Source organism: Dicentrarchus labrax, unplaced genomic scaffold (genome assembly GCF_905237075.1).
Source record: "Dicentrarchus labrax unplaced genomic scaffold, dlabrax2021, whole genome shotgun sequence".
Classification (NCBI taxonomy): domain Eukaryota; kingdom Metazoa; phylum Chordata; class Actinopteri; family Moronidae; genus Dicentrarchus; species Dicentrarchus labrax.
This window is the reverse complement of record NW_026136711.1, coordinates 28182210-28205736: the sequence shown is the minus strand read 5'-3', so window position 1 is coordinate 28205736 and position 23527 is coordinate 28182210. Positions and strand designations below refer to the sequence as shown.

Below are 23527 nucleotides of genomic sequence, written 5' to 3'. Positions count from 1 at the left end.
TTAATTCCCAACAGCTATTCATCAATAAACTCCGAATAAAGACCCAATTTGTCACAACTTCCAAAAGTTACACAAAACAGGACGAGCTAGAGTAAAGATTTATGAGCAATCATGCATATGCAGTTATTTTAGGAGAGGAACATAGTAGGTTATTGAACAGTGAAGTGAGACTGATGTTGCTGTAGATGCATTCATAGTTGCAAACTCTCCATGTCAACATCACTACCGCTCATTTATTTTTTATGTCACGAAATGGATGTTAAAAGATTAGAAAAATCTTGAAGTTCAGTTGGATCACAACATAAGCTGTTTGTATATGCACTGTACTTTACGTTTATATGCAGCAGAGACGCTTTGAGCACATTGTTTTGACTTTTTGCCCTTTTTATGTTTGAAGCAACGGAAGACTGTGGCATTTTTTTTGTTTGTGCAGGAACACAGCGTATCAACATTAAAGAACAGAAAATCACACGGAATTTTAAATAAGCCTTCAAATGCAGTCGTTCCAGTTGTATTCCCATCTGTTGGATGGATAGCTGCAAGTTGAAATGAACACTGGAAATGTTCTGATATAAGCCCACACAAAAGGCGAACATAACCTCAGAACATAACCTGCCAGTACTGATAAGGCTCCAGATTTACTCAAGATTGTGTGTTTAATGTCGGGCGGATTAAAAGATGACATACAAGCAACGGTCCTTTTTAAGGGTCAGTGAATGTGACGCTCTTTGTGGTCTGCCCAGTTTGAGAAAAATAATTTTAGGGCCAAGGCGAACATCCTGCCTCTTCTGTCACTCTAAGCCCTGCGGTGCAATAACCTTGATGGTTGGGTATTGATGATATCTCAGGGTCTTTATGAGGACATTCGGTACCTGTGTTATTAAGTGGCATTTTATTGGTTTGTGAGGTTTTATCTTGGGGTGTTTTTAAGTACTCTACAGAGAAAACGACCTGGCTTTATTTATTTATTTATTTATTTAAGTTTTGAGTGCCATCTTACTACAAGATTATCATTTTGTTGGAAGTCTGTAGGTCTTCAGAAGCCAAAGAGTAGTGGATTAAAATCTGTCTTGAGGATTTATCTTCAAAGTTGTGGCTTTGCTGTTCATCTTTAAGTTCTAGTTTCATCTTTTATCTGGCCCAAACCATCCCTAAAACTTCCTCATTAGCTACCTGGTGGATGTGTTGGCAGGGGATGTGCGTGTGTGTGTGTGTGTGTGTGTGTTTTTATAGCACCATATGGTTTCAAATGGTGGGTTGTCACGTGCTGCTGCATGTCTCAGTGGACTTGTGAACCTTGGCTACTACTGTGTTGGCGGGGTGTTATCTTTTATGCTTGTGGCTATTTTTCAGGACCATGTTGATGTCTTACCGGTTGCATCAGTGTTAGTGACAGATGATCAGCCATGCATAGCAGAGGAATCCCCCATGTGTTGTATGTTATAGAATAGGACACAGGGACCTAGCTGGTGTGAATTTTATACCCTGACTCCAATTTGTTTTGATTTGTAGTAGAAATACTGGGAGAGATTCAAGCATGGACTGGCCTCTGTGAGAGTCGACAACTGAGGGAGCTGGCCACTGCACGAATGTTAACATCACATTTTAATTGTAGCTATAATCTACCCTACTAGTAAGTCCATGTGCTGCTCACCTTCATAGGCCTTTTCACAGCAGGGATTTTGACCCGTCATGCAGGAAAAAGCACTGGTGTAATCAATAACATTAATTGAGATTGCATCCCAGTTAGTTTGGCTAATTTCAGGGCCTGCCTGCATACTGACTCACTGGGATGGCTTCCTCTTAAATGAGCCTGAGCATTGTTAATGTTATTAGCTCCACCTGTGCTTTGACTGTTAAGACAAGTCAATGTTTGCTACACAAAAGGTAACTACTAATGTTTAAATTCCATTGAATTTATAGCAATGACATCTTTGAAAACCATATATCTAATTTATGTGGTTCGAATTTCCTTCTTTTTATTGCATGTTTTGTAGTTTGAGTTGTTCGGTTTTATTTATTTGATCTATCGAGTGGACACCTTTTCTATCACAGTTAAACATCAAGCAAGCGCAACAGCACAATACATAGCAAGCCAGCTAATATTACTTACTAGTCCAACAGCAAGAAGGCCAGCTCAGCGTCTTTCTGCAGCCTTTTATTTCACAAAGCTCTCGCCTATGACTAAAAGCCGCAGTCCCAGATTTACTTCGTTCACCTTTTATCTTCCAACCAGCTAACAGCAGCTACATTTCGCAGCAGTTACTTTACTGTTCGTCACTACACTCTTTAAATCACTGAGAGTTGGGGTAGAGTATTCGGAGAACATCAGGGGGAAACAGAAAACATTTTCTCCATTAAATATGTCCAGTTTCATCAAAGTCAGTGACATATTTGGTTGTGAGTGACTACTGCCGTAAAGCATTATGCACTTGACCCAGAGGACAAGAAGGAACAAGCGTACAGGGTACAGAGTGCACCATTCACCCTATTACAACTCAGTGTAACATCAAAATGACTTATTTATAGACTTATTTATTTAATAACTTATATACTAGTTATTTTAAGGTAGCTTACATAATGTTACATAATGTCGCTTTAAATACAGTTTTTAAAATGTTTGACCCGAGAGTTTTCTATCTGATTTTGTGAAGATGGTTTTGTATGTGGTATTCACATTTCAACATAAGTATTCAGTAGTGGTTAAATCTTACTATTTGGGGTTCAGTTTCTGAAAAGATTCAAACTATTACAGCCTTCTGTCCTTCGATATATCTTTTTTCATTGTCCTTTTAATCACATATTCATACTGTTTGAGAAAAAGAACAAAAACTATTGGAATTAAAACAATACTGCCTTTATAGACTGTGAAGACTAAAACTAACTAATGTAGTATAGTATACAGTCCTACAATTGTAGAACTGTTTGGTCAATTTAAAGGATATAGTTTGTGATGCTGCTGATTTGTACTGCGCTATATTGAAAGTCAACCCTCCTTGATCTAAATTAGGTCAACAAAACATTAGAAGTCAAATAAAGTTTTATTTAAGAAGGGTATGACAACTACCTGAACATGTTTTTTATGTTTTCTTCTGGCAAATAATTTTCCACGTTGTTAGTCTCACTTTGGGAGATCATCCTAAACATTATTTATGTAAAGTAGCCACTCATTAGCTCAACCTGTTGCCTTATCAGATGGTGCTACTTAAAGCAAATTGAGAGCCCCTTTGAGTTGACAGCTGCTTCCGGACTAATATACGCTCTTTTTTTATTAATGTTTAAATATGAATGTATATCCATATGGATATCAATATGCAGGAAATCATAATTTCCCCTTATATGTCAATATGCTCTGAACCTCAGGGCTGGAGCTATAATGTAAATATTTAAAGCGTATGAAGTGTCAGTAATCTCTTCATTTTGACTCTGACAAGAAAAGTGTCTGTGCATGTGAAATTGTGATGGCAGGTGATTTAAGTAAACCAAGGAGACCAAACGGGTCAAACAGGTGGCTGTCCCAGTTGGCAGGGTCAGTGGAAAGCTTCTTTGCCTTTTTTCTTACTCTTACTGTGGAGGTGTGTGTGTGTGTGAGATGCAGTACAGCCGGGACTCTTTAAACCCCTCAGAGGTTTGAATGACACGCTTCCCTTGGAGCAGCAGGAAGCAGAGCCATATCCGACTGTGATGGATGGTGTGAGGATGCTTTCAATGATGGATCTGTAGGACTGGACTAGGAATGACTGTGACACACTGAGCTGCCAAAAATGGTGCTGGAGTAACATCCTCTTTGGTCAGATTGGAGATATTCTCATCCTGTTGTCTCAAGAAACAGCTCCACTGATTACTCATAGAGATGATGCTGTAGATTTATGGGGAAATCAGGCCTTGCCTGCACTTGTAGTGAGTTTGCCAGCTTGTTTTTGGCTCACTTACAACAGCAGTCAGCCCTCTTATGTGTCATCAATAGACTCGGTTATGTTTTCTACAAACTTCCACAGTTTAAATAAACGGTCACTAGAGGTGGCGTCTTTGGTGCACATAGAGCGGAGAGCAGAGAGAAAGAGACCCAGATAGCAGAGAGTTGATTCCTCACACACTCTGTCATAAGGTCTTTAACAGATGGGGGGTGCTATGTTTAGCACAGATGAGAAGTGCTTCAAAGAACCTTGGAGCCTCTTAGATATCCGAAGGGAACTGAGAGAGCCTGTGTAACTTTCAGTATGTACTACCTCAGTTTGCATTGTGGTTTTGTAGTAAGGTGTTTGTAATGTCATAGGTGTCTTTGTACTGACTATATCTGCATAAAAGTAAAATAACTTTTTTAATGCATTTTCAACATGCAAGCTGGGTTAGAATGAGTAGTAGTGTGTCGTACTCAAGTGGGTGTGCTACTTGACCTAATTATTGGATTAACTGATGGTCAAATTAATTAATTACTATTTTGCCTCTGATTTTAATCAAGAAAATATACAAGTATTTACTGGTTACAGCCTGCTTTTCAAACCAACCCACTGGCAATGTAGATTTTATGATTCTGCGAAACACTGGATTACACTGAATAATGACCAATACTAAAAAATGTTAAATTCACACTTTCTACAATGTCTGCATATGGCAACTTTGGAATGGTTCAGGTTAAATGTAGTTAAGGTATAGCTAGTTTTAGGAAACTAAAACACACAGAGAGACTATAGCTAACATACAGCTGTATAAAAAATACATTTTAGGGATGTCCTGATGATCTCAAGGATCAAGGCATAAAGGAATTTTGAATTTTTTTTTTATCGGTATTGGTTATATTGAGCTTTATTGATCCAATCCGATATTTTGTTTTGTGTCAGCTGTTTTTAATCACCCAGCTTTCATGCATAGTGCAGTCATCGTCGTGTGTGTGTGTGAGAGAGCAGGAGCAGCCCCTGCCTCTGCTGCCTCTGCTCGGAGGAGAGAGCGGTAGAGGTCAGAACCACACTCAAGTTGTCACTACAAGTGCAACAAAAGTCACGCCAACAAAAAGCCATTAAGACTAATTAATTAATGTAATCCACGCAAAAGATGTAGAGACAACGGTAATTATCTCAGCAGAGTACAGACAGTTCCTTCAGTAACTCAGGTAAAGGCTGCATTAAGCACCAAACACTGAAGAGAGAAACTACCTCCAGACAGCGAAAAGATGCCAAGACCAAAAGATTACAGAGGGGAAAAAAACATTAAGGAGCAGTTTCGATGCAGGCAATTTGTTTCTTAATTCAATGCAGAGCTATTCAATTGTCAAGCATTGGATTGATATTAGTAACTTTAATGTACTTGAAGTGTGCACTGTATATCCCCAAAAATCGTATTGGGACTCGGTATCGGCAGATGCTCAATATTAAATGACTTGTATCAGATCGGGGGCTGGAAAAACTTCTCTCTCTTCTCGTCTTTTTTATTTTATATTATTTATAATTAATCAAAACAGTATAGATATAATAATTCATAGTGCATTAGTTGACCCTAATGTTGTTCCTTGTGCAGAAGAAATGTTACTCAAATACATAGGTAAATTTAGACAAAGCTGGGGGTGTGAATGACTAATTTCATCACGCTTCGATATTATTGATTCTTTGGACAATCCGATATTTTCACAAAATCTACCTTGATACCATTTTGATTTGATTCAGGAAGCTGCGATTATATTAAACAATATACATTTTAATTAATACCAGAGGTTGCAACTCACAATGTGATGTCAAACTAGGAGTTGAAAGGAAAAAAGGCTTACAACAGTGGTGTAAGTTTAAAAAACACCTCAACACCATTTTTTGTCAGGAATACTCACTTTTAGTCACAGGTACTCTTTTAGCCAGCAGCAACACACTATCAACCTGACTTCAGAAACACAGCTAAAGCGAGGGGAAAAAGACTCCCTGCAGCAACAAAGTTGTTTAATGCAAAGAAATAAAACTCCGTTAATGTGTCAGAAGCATTGTTACGTCACACAGTGTAATGAACATATAACGAACGTTAGCGTACTATATACTGTCTGAATGTTTTGGTAGGAGGTGTGTTTGGAAGGAGACAGTGACACAGACGTGACATGAGACTAAAGGTGTACCATAAAGACGATGATATGGATCGACTTTACTTTGCTTTGCTCATATTGGTTCGGTGATCGCTAAATCGATGGATCATTATATCACTAGACATAAGTAGCTAATCTAAAGACGACTGAATAACATTTGGTCACCATCAAAGGACCAAATGCGGCATCCAGACTGTAACAATTTCAAAGCTCTCCAAAGCAATGCCCATGTTTTCTTTATCAGAAAACATTTGGTTCCAGATTGACATAAAAGGAAAACAGGCTTAAAGCAAACTGCAATTTGATATGCTGCAGATTGTGCCGTAAATCCATAACTTTACCCTACTCTATCATTCTTCCTAGTATTTGATTATAATCGAAAATCTATTTAAATCTGCAGTTTACTAAAAGATATACAAGTAAATGCAAAAGAAACACAATAGTGCCTGCATTTAGTAGCTTTCAACCCCCGTACAGGACACATTTTTAAGCTGGAGTATATATGCTGTAGCACTGATACATTATCATTGACTGTCATAAACAGAAACAACATTCACTTACAGGCTGAAACAATAAACTACATTAAATGTTACTGCACTGTGACAACTTGATTTATCCGTCATTATTGTTGGGGTTAATTGACTTCCTCCTTTATAGGGTGGAAGGATTGAACAGCTCATTAAGGGGTCTATGGGGTTCTGTAACAGGTTTAAATAACATTTAAAAGTTCTCCAAGTTCAGCTTTTCTTGCAGCACAAAGCAGATTTTCCTTTAGGAACTTTTTCAAGAAATTCCTGGCGTTTCTCCAAGAGGCTCTAGCACATACAGAAATGATGTGAATAACTAAGAAAGGCTTCACATCGGCCAATGTTTCTAGTTTGTGGGCTAATGTGAGTAATATTTATGTTTCTGGCTTTAATATGTTAATACAGTCTCAGGTCAAACACAAAGCTCTGTTCAGTGACAGTAAGGTCATTTGTCTTATCAATCCCAGACAAAATCAAAGGGATGACAACTTGTAGAGCTAATCTCGGCATGCAAAGCACAAGTGTGACACAAAAATCAATATCTGGAAAGCCCTTCAAAAAAAAAAAAAAAAAGAAACAACAGACATGCATGCACAAACATGCACACAGAAACACCCACACACCCTCAGGGCACAAGGTAGTATTTTACTGTAACTAACTGGGTTGCTCATGCGTGATAGTCCAAACAGTTGTCTTTTGCCAACATACTTCTGTTACAAGAACTCATGCTCTGGAGAAAATATTTTAGTCTATTCTGATTCATGATATAGCTTGAGTTGGTCTGAGTTGGGTGTATATTTCTGCTGAAGAATATTTCATAAATGAAGCCAGCTGTAGAGTATTTCTGTCATCACTGAGTTGGATGAGATAGGTTTTTTTTTTTTTTCAGGTTTGAGGACAAACGTCTTGAGGCAACTGCCTTATGCTTCCTCACCCTTAACGGTCACATCACCAGCAGGTTCAGCTCACTTCACAAATCCTGTTTGAACTGAACTGTTACCATCACTTCAGTAGAGCTGAAGTAGGCAGTGGAGAGACTTTGGTTCCCCAGAGTGATCTGCGTGATTGAAGCAGGAGTGATGTCTGTCTCTGTGGAAGACAAAGCAGGATGAGCTCAATGTTATTGGCTTTTCCTTCTCCCCTCAATTCAATCAAATGTCAAAATATTAAAGGTCAAATCTGAGAGATGGAAATATTATGAAAAGGTCTAAATCATGCTCAGAGATTTTATCACTGCTCTCCTGAGGTTGAACATTTGACACTGGACAATATGGCCACACTGCTAAGCTGTATCCAACTGCACTGAAATTATGCAGCATTGCCGAGGCTCACAGTTTACCATTTAAGCTCAATTAACTGTTGACCTATACCCATTATAAGTATGCAGTGCTTTAAAATGAACACACAAGGAGGACATAAGAAATTAGGTGCCACCTTTGTAAAAGTCCAATAAAATAATTGAGATAATGAATTTATTTCCACTACTATACAGACACTTTATATAATGTTGCATCAGTCTGAATCATAGCCAAATGTCCCCATTGTGTTCGCTGCTATGTTGTTCATTCCCAGAGCAGTGAGAATCTGTTTTGTTATATCATTATGCAGGAATTGGTTTTCTATTCAGGAGGCTCAGCTATTTGCTGCTCCACTTACCCTGACAGTAACAAAGTGAAACTTTAATCTCCCCTCAGTGTCAACAGCAGCTGATAGCAATTAAGGAGAAAGCCTGGATACTGAAGTGGTGCGTTTGACTCAAAGAGTTCACCCCCATCCCTCACTACAAAATTTAAACGACTTCTCTTTATGTTTGCAGCCGCTGTCCAGACCCAAATTTCTTTTCAGGCCCTAAATTGAATTAAGACGCTATGTGAATAAAATCATTATGTGTGTCTGTATTGTCTGTCTGTGCAGATGTTGAGCATGCATGAAAACTACATACTAGTAAATATTGTAGTCCACGTTTTCATTACAGATTCTATCCCAGTCGTAAGTGGCCATTATGTAGTTAAGAAGCATAAATTAGATGTTGTAATTTCAGTAAATTTAATCTGCATGAAGCTGTAGCAGAAAACGGCAGGCATTATTGGTGCCTGAATATAGTGAGTACGCTGCCGTTTTGCCCACTGACTCTTAGGTATAATGCAGCCCTTTCTGTACTGCAGCCAACACACAAAGCTCCTGCTGTGAGAGAGTGAGGAGCTTTTTGCACTGCGAGCTCTGCTGGTCTGTAGCTCTCTGACACAGAGCAAAACAATGCCAAAACCCACTGTTCATGGAGTGCAAAAGCAAACCTGTTAAGACTTTGGAGCCTGGCAGATGTTTTAGTGTATGATTATCATGACTGTGTGTGTTCCTACATTTACACTTGTCTAAAGATAGCAGGCAGACCTGCTGAATGTTGATGATGTTGGTGAAATTGCTTTTGGGCATTGGACTTTGGGTTAACACATGTCCCCATGTTTCCCAAAACGTTTTCATGTTACTGTGTGAAAAATGTATGCTAATCTAATGAGGAACCTGGGGGGCAATCTTGCCTCAGAGCAATTTAAGGCTAATTTTCATTTTGTGACAATTTTGTCATAAAGAGATTTTTTATCATGAACCAAAAACATGTTGCAATGTGTTCCCCTGAAAGACCCAAACTTATTAAAAACATAATGTTATATCTTCAGATTACAAGTTGTGATTTATATAACCTTTATTTAATCATCTCTGTTGCAAGATACCCCAGTACAGCAGAGAGAAAGAAAAAAAACAAAAAAAACAGACAAACAAAAGTACCTAACATACAAATAATATATCCAAACGTTAGAAAAACAAAGCACAAACAGTATTAGAGGCAATCACAGACATCACTAAATTGATTCAGAGTTAAAAGTTTGAAATTGGCCAGTGACTTTTACAATCCTCTGTAATTCACTCAATTTATAAGGTGCACAGTAGTGGAAGGCAGGCTTCCCAAGCAACTAGAGTTGCAGTCCTGAGATCTGCTTTGGTGAGCTGTGGTTTTACATTTGAGAAGAGAAGTAATATACTGAGGCAGCTTTTTCAGGAGACCTTTATGAATAAAAATAATGGAAAGTTGTTCTCTTCAAGATGCTATTGAGGACCAGCCTGCTTTTTCACAACAATGAGTATAATCTTTGTCGGCTGTAATAAAATGCAAAGCACAATGATAAACTGCATTTTTTATTTTTTTTTAAGGTAGAATAAGCAGCATGAGAATAAAGGATCTCTCCATAGTCAAGCACCGACATGATGGTTGATTGTACAATCATTTTCCGGTCCTCAAGATAGAAACATAGTTTATTCTGATATAAAACATTTCAACAGTGTTGAGTGTCATCATTACAAATAGCCCTGACAACAAACACTTGTTTATCATTTTCTCAATAAATTGGTGAATCATTATGGTTATAACCATAAAAATGAGTGGAAAAAGCCTTTTGCGTGGAAACTTGTGAGTTGTGCTTGAAAAATTATTTTCGATTAAAGGTGCCCTGTGGAGTTTTTATGTAAACAAACAAAACTTGAAGTGTGTTTACAGTGTTACTCACCAGAAACCATTGTGTGTATCCTTGAGGCCTAACAAACATGATAAATGCATTTTCCTTCCACATAAAACAAGACGATTATTCTCTAAAGTTTGAAAACTACATTGTTTACATTCATGTTTGCTAGCTAGCAGTCTTCTTCTTCCCACCCTTTGGTGACATATTGCTGCGTGTCTTCACACATTACCGCCAGCTGTAAATCAGTGTGAAACCATTTGCGGGACATTGTATTGCATGCGTGTGCACATGCATCCTCATGTGCAGGCCACAGCGCTATAGAACAAAAACTTCACAGGGTACCTAAAATCAGTGATCAAAATTGTTGCTTTAATTTTCTCTCAATTCTCTCGATCTATCTGATCAATTAATCCATTCATTGTTACAGCCTTAATCACATTGTAAATATCTTATTTCTTTTTAACTTGTGTGTGAGTAATTAAAGGATTTGTTCTGTTTTGAAAATGATATGTAATGTGAAAAACAAAAAAATACAGTCATTAGTTTTGTCATCCCTGTTATCATATGGTTGGGTTATGAAGAAACACACTTGGCTTAGCTTATGTATGTTGGAAATCAGCATTCTTTTGTGTAGAAATGAGATTGCCAAGTAGTAAGGACAAACTATGTTTACCCATCCATGTTTTCCATATGCAACTTGATTGAAGCAGATGCTCTGCATTTGGACCGCACTGCAGGTTGCAAGGATCTGTCAGGTGTCTGAATTACAGATGCAAATAGAGTCAGCTATTTTGCATTCCAGCATAATTTGCACAGAAAAATACTGCATCTATACCTTGGGTCCCAACATTATCATTATTAAGTTGCTCCTCATCTCAACAGGATGCTCAACAAAGCAAACAACAGTTGAGATAAATGTGGCACCAGACAGTCACTAAAAGGTCTTAAATGATGCTGTAAAACGTAAAGGGATGTAGCACAATATTTGTATGCCAAATGATCATTTCCAGAGAGGCTTTAGGACCTAAGGTGATCGTAGGACATTTCAAATTGTTACTATTGAATTCATTGATATCAACCGGACAAAATCAGGCATTTCAGGGTGAGAATCACGGAGATGGGACTGATGCACAAAACTGTACACCTAAATATCAATGCATATTCAGAAAATAGTTTGTTATATTGTAATATGAGGCATTACTGTTGAAGTAAATTTGAGTCTTGAGACTCAAATGTGATTCGAAGTGCAGCTGAGAGATAATTGAGACACAGACTACATTCAAAAGGATATTATATCACATTCTGCGTGTTTTCCCACTGCATTCATAAACTCAGGTGCTAAATGCTAAGATCACAAACTGAGGATGATGAGTGAGATTGTGCAGTATTATAGTCAAGATGGAAGATTTGCACATCTTTCTTAGTGAACAGCAACTTGTCACCTTCACGGCAACTGACACAGTGTTACAGAAATCAGCTATTTTTGGCCCCAAACTGTACCTGCTAATAATCACAACAATTAAACAGCTTCGTGCTCTGCTGAGCCCTCAGCAAAAAATACGTTAGGTGTCATAGTTGAGAAAGTCACATGCCAGGCAGAGGAACATACTTGTTCACTCTTCACTCTGATTTATTTTCTGTCAGAAGATCTCCTTCAAATGATTCACATTGGCTCATTTAAGATGCGAGGTAAATAACAAGATGCCCTAGGCCTTAAACCGTGCATCATGTTGTGCATACTTAAGAATTATCCCGATTCAGCAGGTTTCTCTCAATATAATTAGGAGAATCCCATGATCATTTGGTGCAGTGCAGGTCCATGTGGCTATTTTGCAGGGCTTGTAGTCATACTCTGTTCGTCCATCTGTCTAATTTAGCTGTCAGTCTGTCTTTGTGTGATCCTTTATTATGGGATGGAACAAAAAAGGGCAGCTGGATGAGGAGGAGAGCAACACACCTGGCAAAAAAAAACAAGTCCTTAATGAGAACCATTTTTAAAATTACAATAACATAACAAAGCAATGACTTCAATTACAGGGACATAGAAACCTTGTGTGGGGTCAATTCCACTGAACAAAGCATTCTGAAGTATTAAAAGTGTCTACAGGGATGCCTGTGCACCTTCTTAGAAATGCCACCAACACTGCTAAATAGAGAAGTAGTTGTTGTGAAAATACTGAACAATTCTCAAGGAGCTTTTAGTTACTGGACAATCTTCTGTATGTTTTAATCCCTCAGTAAACCCATCAGTAGTATGTTAAGCTTTGTTAGGTGGGCTCTTAAAAATTCCAGTCCATGAATACCCTAAGTTACACTATTATTTTTTCCATATCATTATTTCATGTTTTTCCCTTGCTGAGGCTTGCTCAGGGAATCATCTTAAGGTCTTGGTACTGAAGTGAAGTACCTCCGCGACTCTGGCATCTAACCTGTCTTTATGAATACATTTCAAGCCAAGCTGGGTTTGCTTGGACAAGCATGGATAAAGCTGTGGAGAGAGAGACTGAAAATACCACAAACAAACCCCATGAACCAAACAGAGGGAAACAAATGAAATATGAGGTTTGATGAGGTTTATATATAAAACCTGTTGGTTTGGTTTGGTTTTACTGTCATAAAGCAACCTACACATAACACGCTCAAAGTATAGCCACATGGTCCAAAAATAAACAAACAAAAATACATGTTTGCTGTGTCCCTAATCCATACTAATTCCATAAAGTATGTACTACATACTGCCATAGTCTACTATTTTAGTGTATGTCACACTGGATTTCAGTCAAACTGCAACTAAAAGCTTATTAAACTTTGCAAAAAGACAATAAGATGTTTTTTCCTTAAAGGTCCAGTGTGAAAATTATCTATTGGCAGAAATGGAATATAATATGCAGAGGTATGCCCGCCATGTTTAACTGCCATGTTTCTACAGTAGCCCAGAATGGACAAACCAAACACTGGCTGTAGCACATTTACGTTTTTGGCAAGTTTCGCGGCCACCATAGTTCATTCTACACTCTTCACAGCCTGTTCTCATTCCCACATCGTCAAATCCAGTTAGTTGCAATCTGCAGCTACACTACTAGATGCCACTAAATCCTATACACTAGTCCTTTAAGATTTAATACTTATTTATTGTTTTCCAAGATTTTTGTCGAGCTGTTTCACCACCATCCGCAAATTTTAGTTGGACGTTGAAAGTCGTTTTCACTGGATAAAATCATATCAGCTGTTGCTAATTAATGTAAGTGTTAAAGTAGGTTTGAGCATACTTTATTTTGTTGATACACACTACTGTACGTACTAAAAACCTGTTGAGAATCAGTATGTAGTATGGAATTGGGACATGGCGACAGATTCAATCCAACATGAAGCAGAAACACAAAATACAGAGTTAATGTAAAACGCAGTATAAATAGCATATAACATAAACACAGGGATAATGTATACAATTAAAGCATGACATTAAAGCAAAACACTAAAAGTTAAAACTTATTTTCATAGTGATCATGGCCTACCCCAAATAATGATAACAACAAAGACGGCTGTGTCACTGCTTTATTACTGACATGCAGATTTAATTAGTAGATACAGTATTACTCCTTATACAAATTGTACATTTTTACTAAAATATGATATACATTCACCCCCCTCTCCTCTTTGCGAGGATCTCATGTCCTCTGGTGAGCTGCTCCAAATTTTAGCTCCCACACACTGACAGAATTTATATACAGAAGAACCATATCTCTCAATTCTGACTGAATTTTGATTATGTCTAGTATTATACACCTATCCTTCTAGTGCAGTCAAACACCTGAAAATAATGGTGCCAGGCCATTTAGGCATTTATACACATGGCTTGTGACTAAATACTGACCCCTGTTAGCAATGTTTAATTATTTTAGTGGTGCCTTAAAATTCCTGCCACCAAATGCATTACACAAATGACGGATTACTCATTAGTGTCACCTAGATAATTTATTAGATCCCTTCAAACTAACCACCTTTCTGCAAGTTTTTAAATCAGCTTTCTCTCTCTCTGTATTGTATCACAAACACTCTGTGGCCAAGGGATAAAGTCAAGATAAAACTCCAGTTACATTTTTATTTTTTTATTTTACCCAAATAAGTGATCTAGGCCACTGTGGTGTTCATCTTGGTGAGGTTGCCTTGAAGTCAGATGTTTAATATCAAGGGTTATCTGTGTGTATGTGTGTGTGTGTGGGTGGATGTGTGTGTGTGCCAGCCTACAGGTCTGCAGTCTGTGATAATGAAATGCTGCATGTGGCAAAGAGGCATCTAGAGGGAAAACGGGGCTGTTTTTCATTAGGATCATGTTTCACTGAGTGCACCTTTCTCGTCATTTTGTTTAGAGACACAAAAACATGACGACAGATCCTCATCAAAAAGGCACACTGTGTATCATTACCAGGAAACACCCCTGCTTTCTGTTTGGTGAATCACTGTGTGCCATAGGGATGAAAAATTCCATTTACACGAACACGGTTTACCTATTACAAAAACTGACACGGTGCAATCCCTGAAAATAGTCCCCTGTGTTGAGAAACACAACAACTACAACAAAAAAAAATCTAAAATTATGATCACTCAAGAAAGGCTTCGTGCTTGAGCTGACCTATTTATTTTTCTATTCAAGTTTCTTATGTAATGTTTTTCTTTCGCCAGCACATGCGTCGGTAAAATCTTTGGAGCAGTGGGAGCAACAGTAGCCTGCCATGATGCAAGTTCTTGCATTTATAAAGTCTTACTATTTAAAAAGCTACTACTGTGTATGTTGTAGCAGTAGAAAATGTATTAAATATAATAAAACTAATACGATTATTTATTTTTTATTTAAGACGGTTTCAGCAAGCACGTTCTGCAGTGTGTAAAACATGTCATGCCAAGATGAGACATATTTATGTTTCACAAGTGACCCGTACTCATGAGCCTGACATGCTCATCAGCTCAGCTTGGCCAGCCTGCTGTTGCGCATGGGAGCACTGAGGGTGGGTGTTAAAGGGCTCCGTGGGGGTTCAGGATCAGTAGCTCTGTGTTGAGTTTTAAAAGGAGGCCAGTTTGTTGGATGCCGTCATACTTCGCCCTGTAAATCTGCCTGTAATATCCACAGAACACAAATAATTGTTTTGCCACCAAAGATGAATGAGTGAAAGTCAGTGCCCGGCTTCTTCAGTCTTCTTATAATCTAAAAACCACAAACCAGGCCAGACATCTTGGTGTAGTCACGGACTCTGACCTAAATTTGAATTACCACATTAAGACGATTACAAAATCAGCCTACTATCACCTGAAGAATATATCACAAATTAAAGGACTTAAGTTTCAGCAGGATTTAGAAAAACTTGTCCATGCGTTTATCTTCTCTAATGGTGTCGTCACAGGTCTCTCTAAAAGGTCGCTTAAACAGCTGCAGCAGATTCAGAGCTCTGCTGCTAGAGTCCTCGCTAAGACGAGAAGAATGGATCATATTATGTCATTTGTTGGATCTTTACATTGGCTTCCTGTTTGTCAAGGAATTGCTGCTCCGTTTTGAACCGTCCAGACGCCTCAGATTGTCTGGGACAGGTCTGCTTACTGTCCCCACAGTAAACACCTAACACAGAGAAGCAGCATTCAGTTTACATGCACCGCATATCTGGAGCAAGCTCCCAGAAAACTTGAGGTGCTCCAACTCTCAGTTCTTTTATATCAAGGTGTAAGACCTTTCTGTGTGTCAGTTCCTTTTATTAAATTTCATTTTGGACTATTTATCTAGCATTTCTTGCACTGCACTGTAGCTCCACTGTAATTTTTACACTCCTGTTTAATATATCATCTATTTTATTAACACATGTTCTTTTATATTGTTTTTATATTTATATTGTTTCTTTTCTTAATACCATTTATGTCTTGTCCCTATATTCTTCACTCACTTGCCATCATTATTTTTCGCTAGAAGCTTCTTCTAGCGTATAATCTCATCAATATTCTTTCCTGTGCAGATACCCCAGGTGAGCTACGCCTCCACAGCTCCAGAGCTCAGTGACAACACCCGCTACGACTTCTTCTCACGCGTGGTTCCTCCAGATACCTACCAGGCCCAGGCCATGGTGGACATTGTAAAAGCCATGCGCTGGAACTACGTCTCCACAGTGGCCTCTGAGGGGAACTACGGAGAAAGCGGCGTCGATGCTTTCATTCAGAAGTCTCGGGAGGATGGTAAGCCCTCTCGTCTCATATATCATTACTGCCTGTCTAGCACTGGGCGTGGGAAGATGTTATTCCCTGCGAACGTTCTGTACTGTAGAAAATCGGTGAAGCTCCGAGACATGCAAGAAAAAATCAATTAGTGAGGTCAAATGTTAGATTTGATCCCGGAACATGTAAACAGCCAGAGGTCAAATACAAACTTGAACATGTACTATCATAACACATAGAGAGGCCTGAAAACAGCACAGGATGTGTTTTTGTTGCAACTACAGATTTTCTTATGTTGTAAATGGCTTTAAAGCTCCATTGGATCCAAACATCCACTGCAGCCTTACACCACTTCAGTCACTTTTATACCTTCATCTCTGGCTATGCAGCAAAAAGAGTACCTCAGCAGCAGTTACAGTCCCCTGTCAGTGTCTACACTGGATCTCCTTTGCCCCAATACTGCTGTATACTCAGATGGCTTTTTAAACATTTATTTATATATCCTTAACCAGTGAAGCCTCACTGTAAATAAAAAAAAATATTTTCATTGTCCTGCCCAGACGGCAGCAGTGTTAAACAATACACAAAACATAAAACAGAGTAAAATGTGCCACAAAAATCACAATTAAACAGAAAAATGATAATTTCTAATACAATCATGTAAAATATTTAATCCTGAAAATAACCTACATGGTACCTTAAAGGTCCATAATTTAGAACATTTAGTAGGATCTATTGGCAAAAACAGAATTTAGTATTAATAGTTAATACACAACAACTAATGTTTTCATTAGTGTATAATCACCTGAAAATAAGAATTGTTGTGTTTTCATTACCTTAGAATGAGCTATTTACAGAGGGAGCGAGTCCTCTGTAACAGAGTGCGCCACGTTGAAACTGCCATGTTTCTACAGTAGCCCTGAAGAGACAAACCAAACACTGGCTCTAGATAGGGCCTTTTGTGTTTCTCCTTCATACTTGGTTGAGTCAAGGCATTTCAGTTGGTTTGAATCTATGATACCACCGCTAGATGCCGCTAAATCCTACACACTGGTCCTTTAAAACAAAGCTGTCGAAAACTATAAACATAACTTGACAGTGCTCACCACCCTCCATGGAAAAAATTTAATTGAAGACTTGAAGTTCAAATAGATACTCCAGGTCAGAATTACTCCTGCCCCTAAGTAATCAACTTACTTTAATTAAAGTTAGCAACAACTGATGATTTAACCAGTGAAAGCGATGGTCAAAGCCAGCTAAAAATGAGAAACTGCTATGTATCTGAATGCCTTGTATATTGCTCTGTGCTAATAAGATGGAGATTGTAGAAGAAATGTATCTACAAACGTATATACAGTCCCGGTTTTAGAACTCAGAGTCACTTGCACCTGAACGCAACTGACTTTTCACAATTGCACAATGCTCGCACTGTAGAGTCCTGGAGGTGTCAGTGAAGCAAGAGCAGTTACAAGGTTGTTGTTATAGTTGTTCTGGGTAAAATGGAAGCATTCATGTTCTCTCAGATTGAAATCAGATTGTTTTGGTTCTCTGGCCCAGACTGTATGCCTGAGTCCACCATGGTGCTCATCAGTTGGTCGACCGATATAAGACTGCAGGTAGCCATTTGCAAACAACAGTAAACAAAGGACTCTACCTGCCCAGAAACATGACAGAGCTGAATTAAACTAGTGTTTGCTTAACAAAGTTGAGCATCTAGCAGATGTTGTCTGAGGAGTTGGTGTTGCTCTATTCTCATGTTGCTCAGTGTCTGCTGAATGTGTAAGTAGGCAGTTGTTTGCTGCTTGCTTGATGATAAAATGTATGCTAGAGTTCAATTTCTGAGTTTTCTTCCTTTTTGTATAAAAGTGTAATTTAAAAAAAAACACATTGACTTTATTTTCAAACCATATGTTAGGCTTCATGATTAAACCAAGCCTCTGCTACTAGAAGTGATTTTATTTCAAAGTCATTGATTCCAGTAACTTAAAACTATCCCCAAGATCTGACAGACCTCAGTCTGTTTAAAAATGAACTCGGGAGCTAAATGTACAGGTTCAATCAGCATTTTGTGCTAGAGAGCTAAACATTTGAGAAACAGGATTTCTCCCATGGAAATTCACACATCAAAAACCACACATCAAGATTTTTAATTTGGCCTAATGTAGGAGTCTTTGGATCCTCCTCTCTTTGTATTCACCCCTTTCCAACAAATTACTCTACTGAAGGAGTTCCCAAGGAGTTTGAGGGTTTGGGATGGCTCAGTATAAGTGTAATTAAAAGGATGAGACTTAAAGGTGCCCCAGTCATGTCTCTGGCTTCCACTGTGCTTTGACAGAATGAGACTATCTTGGCTGTGGTTGCTCATCAATTATGTCTGTCACACTCCAAACACTTCATCCGCTGGGCACAAGTCAGGCACAGCTGAAGGCTGGAAAATAAGTGATGCTGGGTAAAACATGTTGGGGATTTTTTCAAGGCTGAGAAATCATGTAATACATGTCCTTCAGATTGTTTCCAAGAATCTACAGTAGATTGATTTTATTTGATCCGTAGAATATATTACCCAAGCTCAGGTACAATTATTTGATAGTGTCACACTGAAAACAATGAAAACACTGCCAATAACCTACAGTGCGGTGCATACTGTACTGTTACATGATTTAGATTCAAGGAGTACTTACAGTAGAGGTCCACAACTCTCAACAGAAACAGTTGAGCTCCAAGACATAACTATTAGGGTTAAATCCATGAGGAATTTGATGTATAGCTTTAAATAACTTTTTGTCCAGTTTCCAAATAATGGAACACATTTGCTGTCTGAGAAAAGGAACATAATTATATGCACATCACTTATAGATGTAAAGCTTATGGAAACCAACATTAATGAAGAAGTTATATTTGTACACATTCCAAGCAATATATTTATTTAAATTAATTTAGCAGTTTTATTCAGGAATGTTGCCTGTTTTGCAGAATATGCTATGGTTGAATCTGCAAAGACAGATTGAGTCCATTACAACCCGTAAACTCTTTTTATAATTACTGTACTTTAAAATATCTATTACGTCATCATTATAAAGTTCATTCCAGGTTTTGTTTCAGCTCTGAGTGGATATATACCTCTCTCCAATCAACATGTATCAAATCAAATCACATCAAAGTAACTGGCTCTGAAAAATCAACAGATATTACTAATTAGATATTTTCCTGCCAAGTGATTAACATTCAGTTTAATCTCTTAATTGAATTGAATGCTCTCCATAATGTACTCTTACGGTATTAAGCCAGCAAATCCCTTAACAGTGGAAATATTTTATGTTGAAATATTATACTGCACTTGCACGCTAACTTTACCAGATAGCATAGTTTCAAGCTAAATGTACCAAGAAAATAAGCTGAAAAGGCAAATTCCCACAGCAACAAACTTGGCAGCCCAGTGCCACCTGTTTGAAGTTGCATCAGCAGAGCTTTCCCTCTTAACAGAGCTAGCAAATATAACTCAAATATAACCACATTGTGGGTAAAAAGCAGATGATGAAAGGTAAATATGAATTCCAGGTGGGATTTTTTGATCTCTGCTTTTGTATCTCTCTTCGTGGCATACAGTGCCTAGAGCTGGGAATCGGTGGCCTTCAGTGTTTCCCTTCTTGGGGTATTTGAGCAGCTTCTCATCTCCCATGTACTGACCCAGGATGTGATCCCTTCTAAAGGGAGAGATATAAGAGCAGATGTAAGATACACAGAGATGGAGAAAGAAATCGCTTTGTAAAAACCACTTGAGGAAATGTGTGAAATGTGTGAAAAGTGTCTGTTTTGCTTCAAATGTTAACCCAGAAACTGTCATATTTACAATTTATTACATTTAAATCAGAGTATAGTGTGTAGGATTTTAAGTAATATTAGACAAATACCTCTTTTGGATGTTTTTGTTAGTACCAGACTAATTGAAGGCTTTTACCTGGCAATGTGCATCTTGCAATAATATTTAAATAGTGAAGAAATCAAAGCAAACAGCAGGACGGTGAGGTAACAAGCCTCAAAATAAGCACTTACGGTATAACACCAAATAATTTAGTAGGAGCATCTTAAGTGATGTATTTCTGGTTGATATAGACACAAGATGCTTTATTTCCTTAATTTCAAAGGGCCTATTTTCTGGAACACACAGAGTTTCTGAAATGGAAAGTTTATAATGGTCATCCGGGGTCTACTTATGGTCTCTTACTGCTTACTACTTTGGTATTTATGAATATACGATTCTTTTTGAGTGCAGCCCGAAACAAACAAGACATGGAGGGGCCAGTCAAGTGTGGGCAGAGGAAGCCCAGAGAGTCCCATCCTTGACTGCAGACAGCTCCTCTCTGCAGAGATGTTGATTACTGTGGAGCATGCCCCAATAGATGTCATTAATCAAGTTAATGAAACACAATGTCAATAAGAACCCTAACAAGATTCCCTTGCAAACCAATGGCCTGGCTGACATCAACATGAGAAACCCTGCTAATGGAGTAACTGTCGTCCCTGTTTGACGAGGAGGATTACAAGCATTAGCCACAGAGTTGGGATGAATAAGTGCATGTGGGGAATGTAAAATGAATAGGAAGAAAAGGTGAACACAAACAACTCTGCATTGCTCCTGGGTGATTTATTTGTAGATACAGAGAACAGACAATATTAGACTGGGTTGAGGTTATGCCTGGTAACAAAAAGTAAAATATGAACAGTGATAGAAGAAGGTAGAGCCTAATTATACTGTGTTAACTGATCCTTACAAACAAACAACCTTCAGGTTCATCAGAAGTTCTTTCTTTGAATAATTTATTTTAAGGATGAGGCTGGTAATATTCTACTGTTTATTTCTTGGAGTCATTGGATCCTATGAAGAGACCAAGACCAGCAATGTGTTAGTCCATCTCTCAGTACTTTATTACTTTCCTGTTTGTCGCTTACATTTTCAAGCCCAGTAGTTCCTTCTGAGGACAGAAATCTTCAAAAACAGCTCACACACATGCTCTTTCACTTTTGAAAAAGGTTAAGAATCTCCTAAAAAAGCTTGGCACTGCAGTTTTTAGCAAATGTTACTCAAACAGGAATAATTAATGTATTCATTAGGGACTACTTTCTGTCATGGACTGATACATAATTGGTGCTCTAGTGAGTTTTTACAACAGCAACACAGTGTACGAGGGCTCTGTTACTGCCCATGTTCATCATAATAAAGGCACATGTTTTTAATAGTTTTTGGACAACACTGGAGCTCTACAGCACACAGCTATATCAAGTCTCATACAGGCAATACTTGTAAGTCAGACCAATGCTTTGTTGGCTTTGGTCTTTTCATGAAATTTGATGACACACAACATATCACCAGACATATTCTTTTAAAAGTAATCATGTAAGTTGGTAAATTAAGGTATATTGATGGAAACGTGTAGCAGGATGTGGTGACTGGATTAGAGAAAAGCATGTCCCCACCCAGAGGAACAGGGAGACATTTGAACATCTGTATTCTAAATGACCACAATCACCCAGGGAAGAGATCACAGCACACTCAGCGATGTTCCTGCTTCTATCCATATGGCCTTTTAATCTCTAGCTCACACCCATGTGTGGCATGTCAGCCATTTATGTCTTTATTTATTATTTGACATCACATAAATGACCCCTGAGTGCCTCAGATATGTCCTGTTGCAATTTGTTTAAACAATTACTTGTCATTGCCTAATTGGGCAAGGAAAATGGCAGAATAATCATCACTCATCTTCTCTTGCTTATCTCTCTTTCACTCAGGGGCTTTCTGTCAGTGACATAATGGTTATGTATCGCTCTTAATGCAGACATATTGTAAAAGGCAATTTTCTTAAGCAGGTACTGCTGCTTGAACGTTGAACTTAAGTATAACAATACCCTGTATGAATAGAAATTAACCTTAGTACTTCAGTACTTATCTTTTAAAGTTAAAAGTAAACACACAACAACACTTTAGCATATTGGAGCATGTAGGTTTGTAATGTAAATGTACATTAATAGAATAGAAGAATATTGGAGGAACTATTTGCTGCCGATCCAATCAAGAGAGCAGGAAACCAAATCAATGGATTAGGGTGTGGGGGAGGTTATGGGGGATGCTGCAGTTTAATTTATCCTGAAGTACCCGGTGCAGGCTGCACAAATTGGCCACAAAAAGCAATGTGAATTGGTACAGATAAGGTTAGTGGCTGCTGAGCTCATACAGTATGTGAATAATTACATGGACAATTAAAAGAAGTTAAAGAAATGATACTGTCTAAAAGAAATCAATACCACATTTGCTTCCCGTTGATAGAATGCTGTGTTGTCACATGCCTTAAAATGGAGCTTAAATGACATTCATTGGGTGTCATGTTTCATCCAACAACAGGAGATCATCAATTTTCAGTACAAGAATGATAACAAGCAATAAAGTAGACAAGTCTGTGGAATAGGAAAGGATGTAACAAACTCAGGTGTGTAATGGCCCCATGCTCTGGAAAATGTAGGAAAAAACGTATTCAAAAGTATTAACAAGGTTGCAAGGATGAGGGACTGGATTTTGAAAGATACTTAAATCTGCCTTTGTCTCTCTCAACTGTTAAGAAGGAAAGGATTTCAATTAGACAACGTAAGACAATAATGTAAATCGGACAGCTCATGCAACTAATCTGGATTACAATTCTGTAACTAATCCATACAGCTTCTCTTCATTAGAATATATCAATATCACTTGTCAGAGGGATAAGATTTTCTCAGCTTCCACTAAGCACTTTCTAAACGTCTTTATATTATCATAATTACTTATTGTATTATTCAGTATTATAAAGATTTGATGACAACCTGTTTCAGACCCTGACATCTTCAACTAGAGTACAATAATGTGGTTATTGAAATTACTTTTGTGATTATTAAAATTACAAATGACCATTTAAGCAAACTAATTGAATAAATACAAAATAAATACAGGAGTTAACCATGTTGGACTTGTCAGTCCTAGCTGTGTAATTACACCTAGTTTAAAGGAAACAGAAACTCATTATTGTTTTTACATGTATCAAGAAAGAAGGTTCACATTAGATTAACCTTGGCAAATTAAATTTAAAAGAAGAAGAGGTAAACAATCAGGTTCATTGTGAAGTAGGTTTTCAAATAGCAGGAATTTGCCTTCGTAGGCTGTATATATAAGTATATCTATATATAGGTATATGTGGATATGT

At 37.9% G+C, this 23527-nt stretch overlaps 2 protein-coding genes across 3 annotated transcripts in view; both read left to right on the top strand.

Moving 5' to 3' along the window:
- LOC127371063 (immunoglobulin-like and fibronectin type III domain-containing protein 1) overlaps positions 1–23527 on the top strand; it is a 190148-nt gene that overhangs the window by 27520 nt on the left and 139101 nt on the right. The window lies entirely within an intron of this gene.
- The window catches only part of LOC127371069 (metabotropic glutamate receptor 4-like), a 157047-nt gene that overhangs the window by 68145 nt on the left and 65375 nt on the right, over positions 1–23527 (top strand). For both annotated transcript variants that reach the window (XM_051413648.1, XM_051413649.1), the window contains one exon: positions 16103–16319. In XM_051413648.1, the coding sequence (XP_051269608.1) occupies positions 16103–16319 (217 nt within the window). The remainder of the gene's footprint in view (positions 1–16102; positions 16320–23527) is intronic.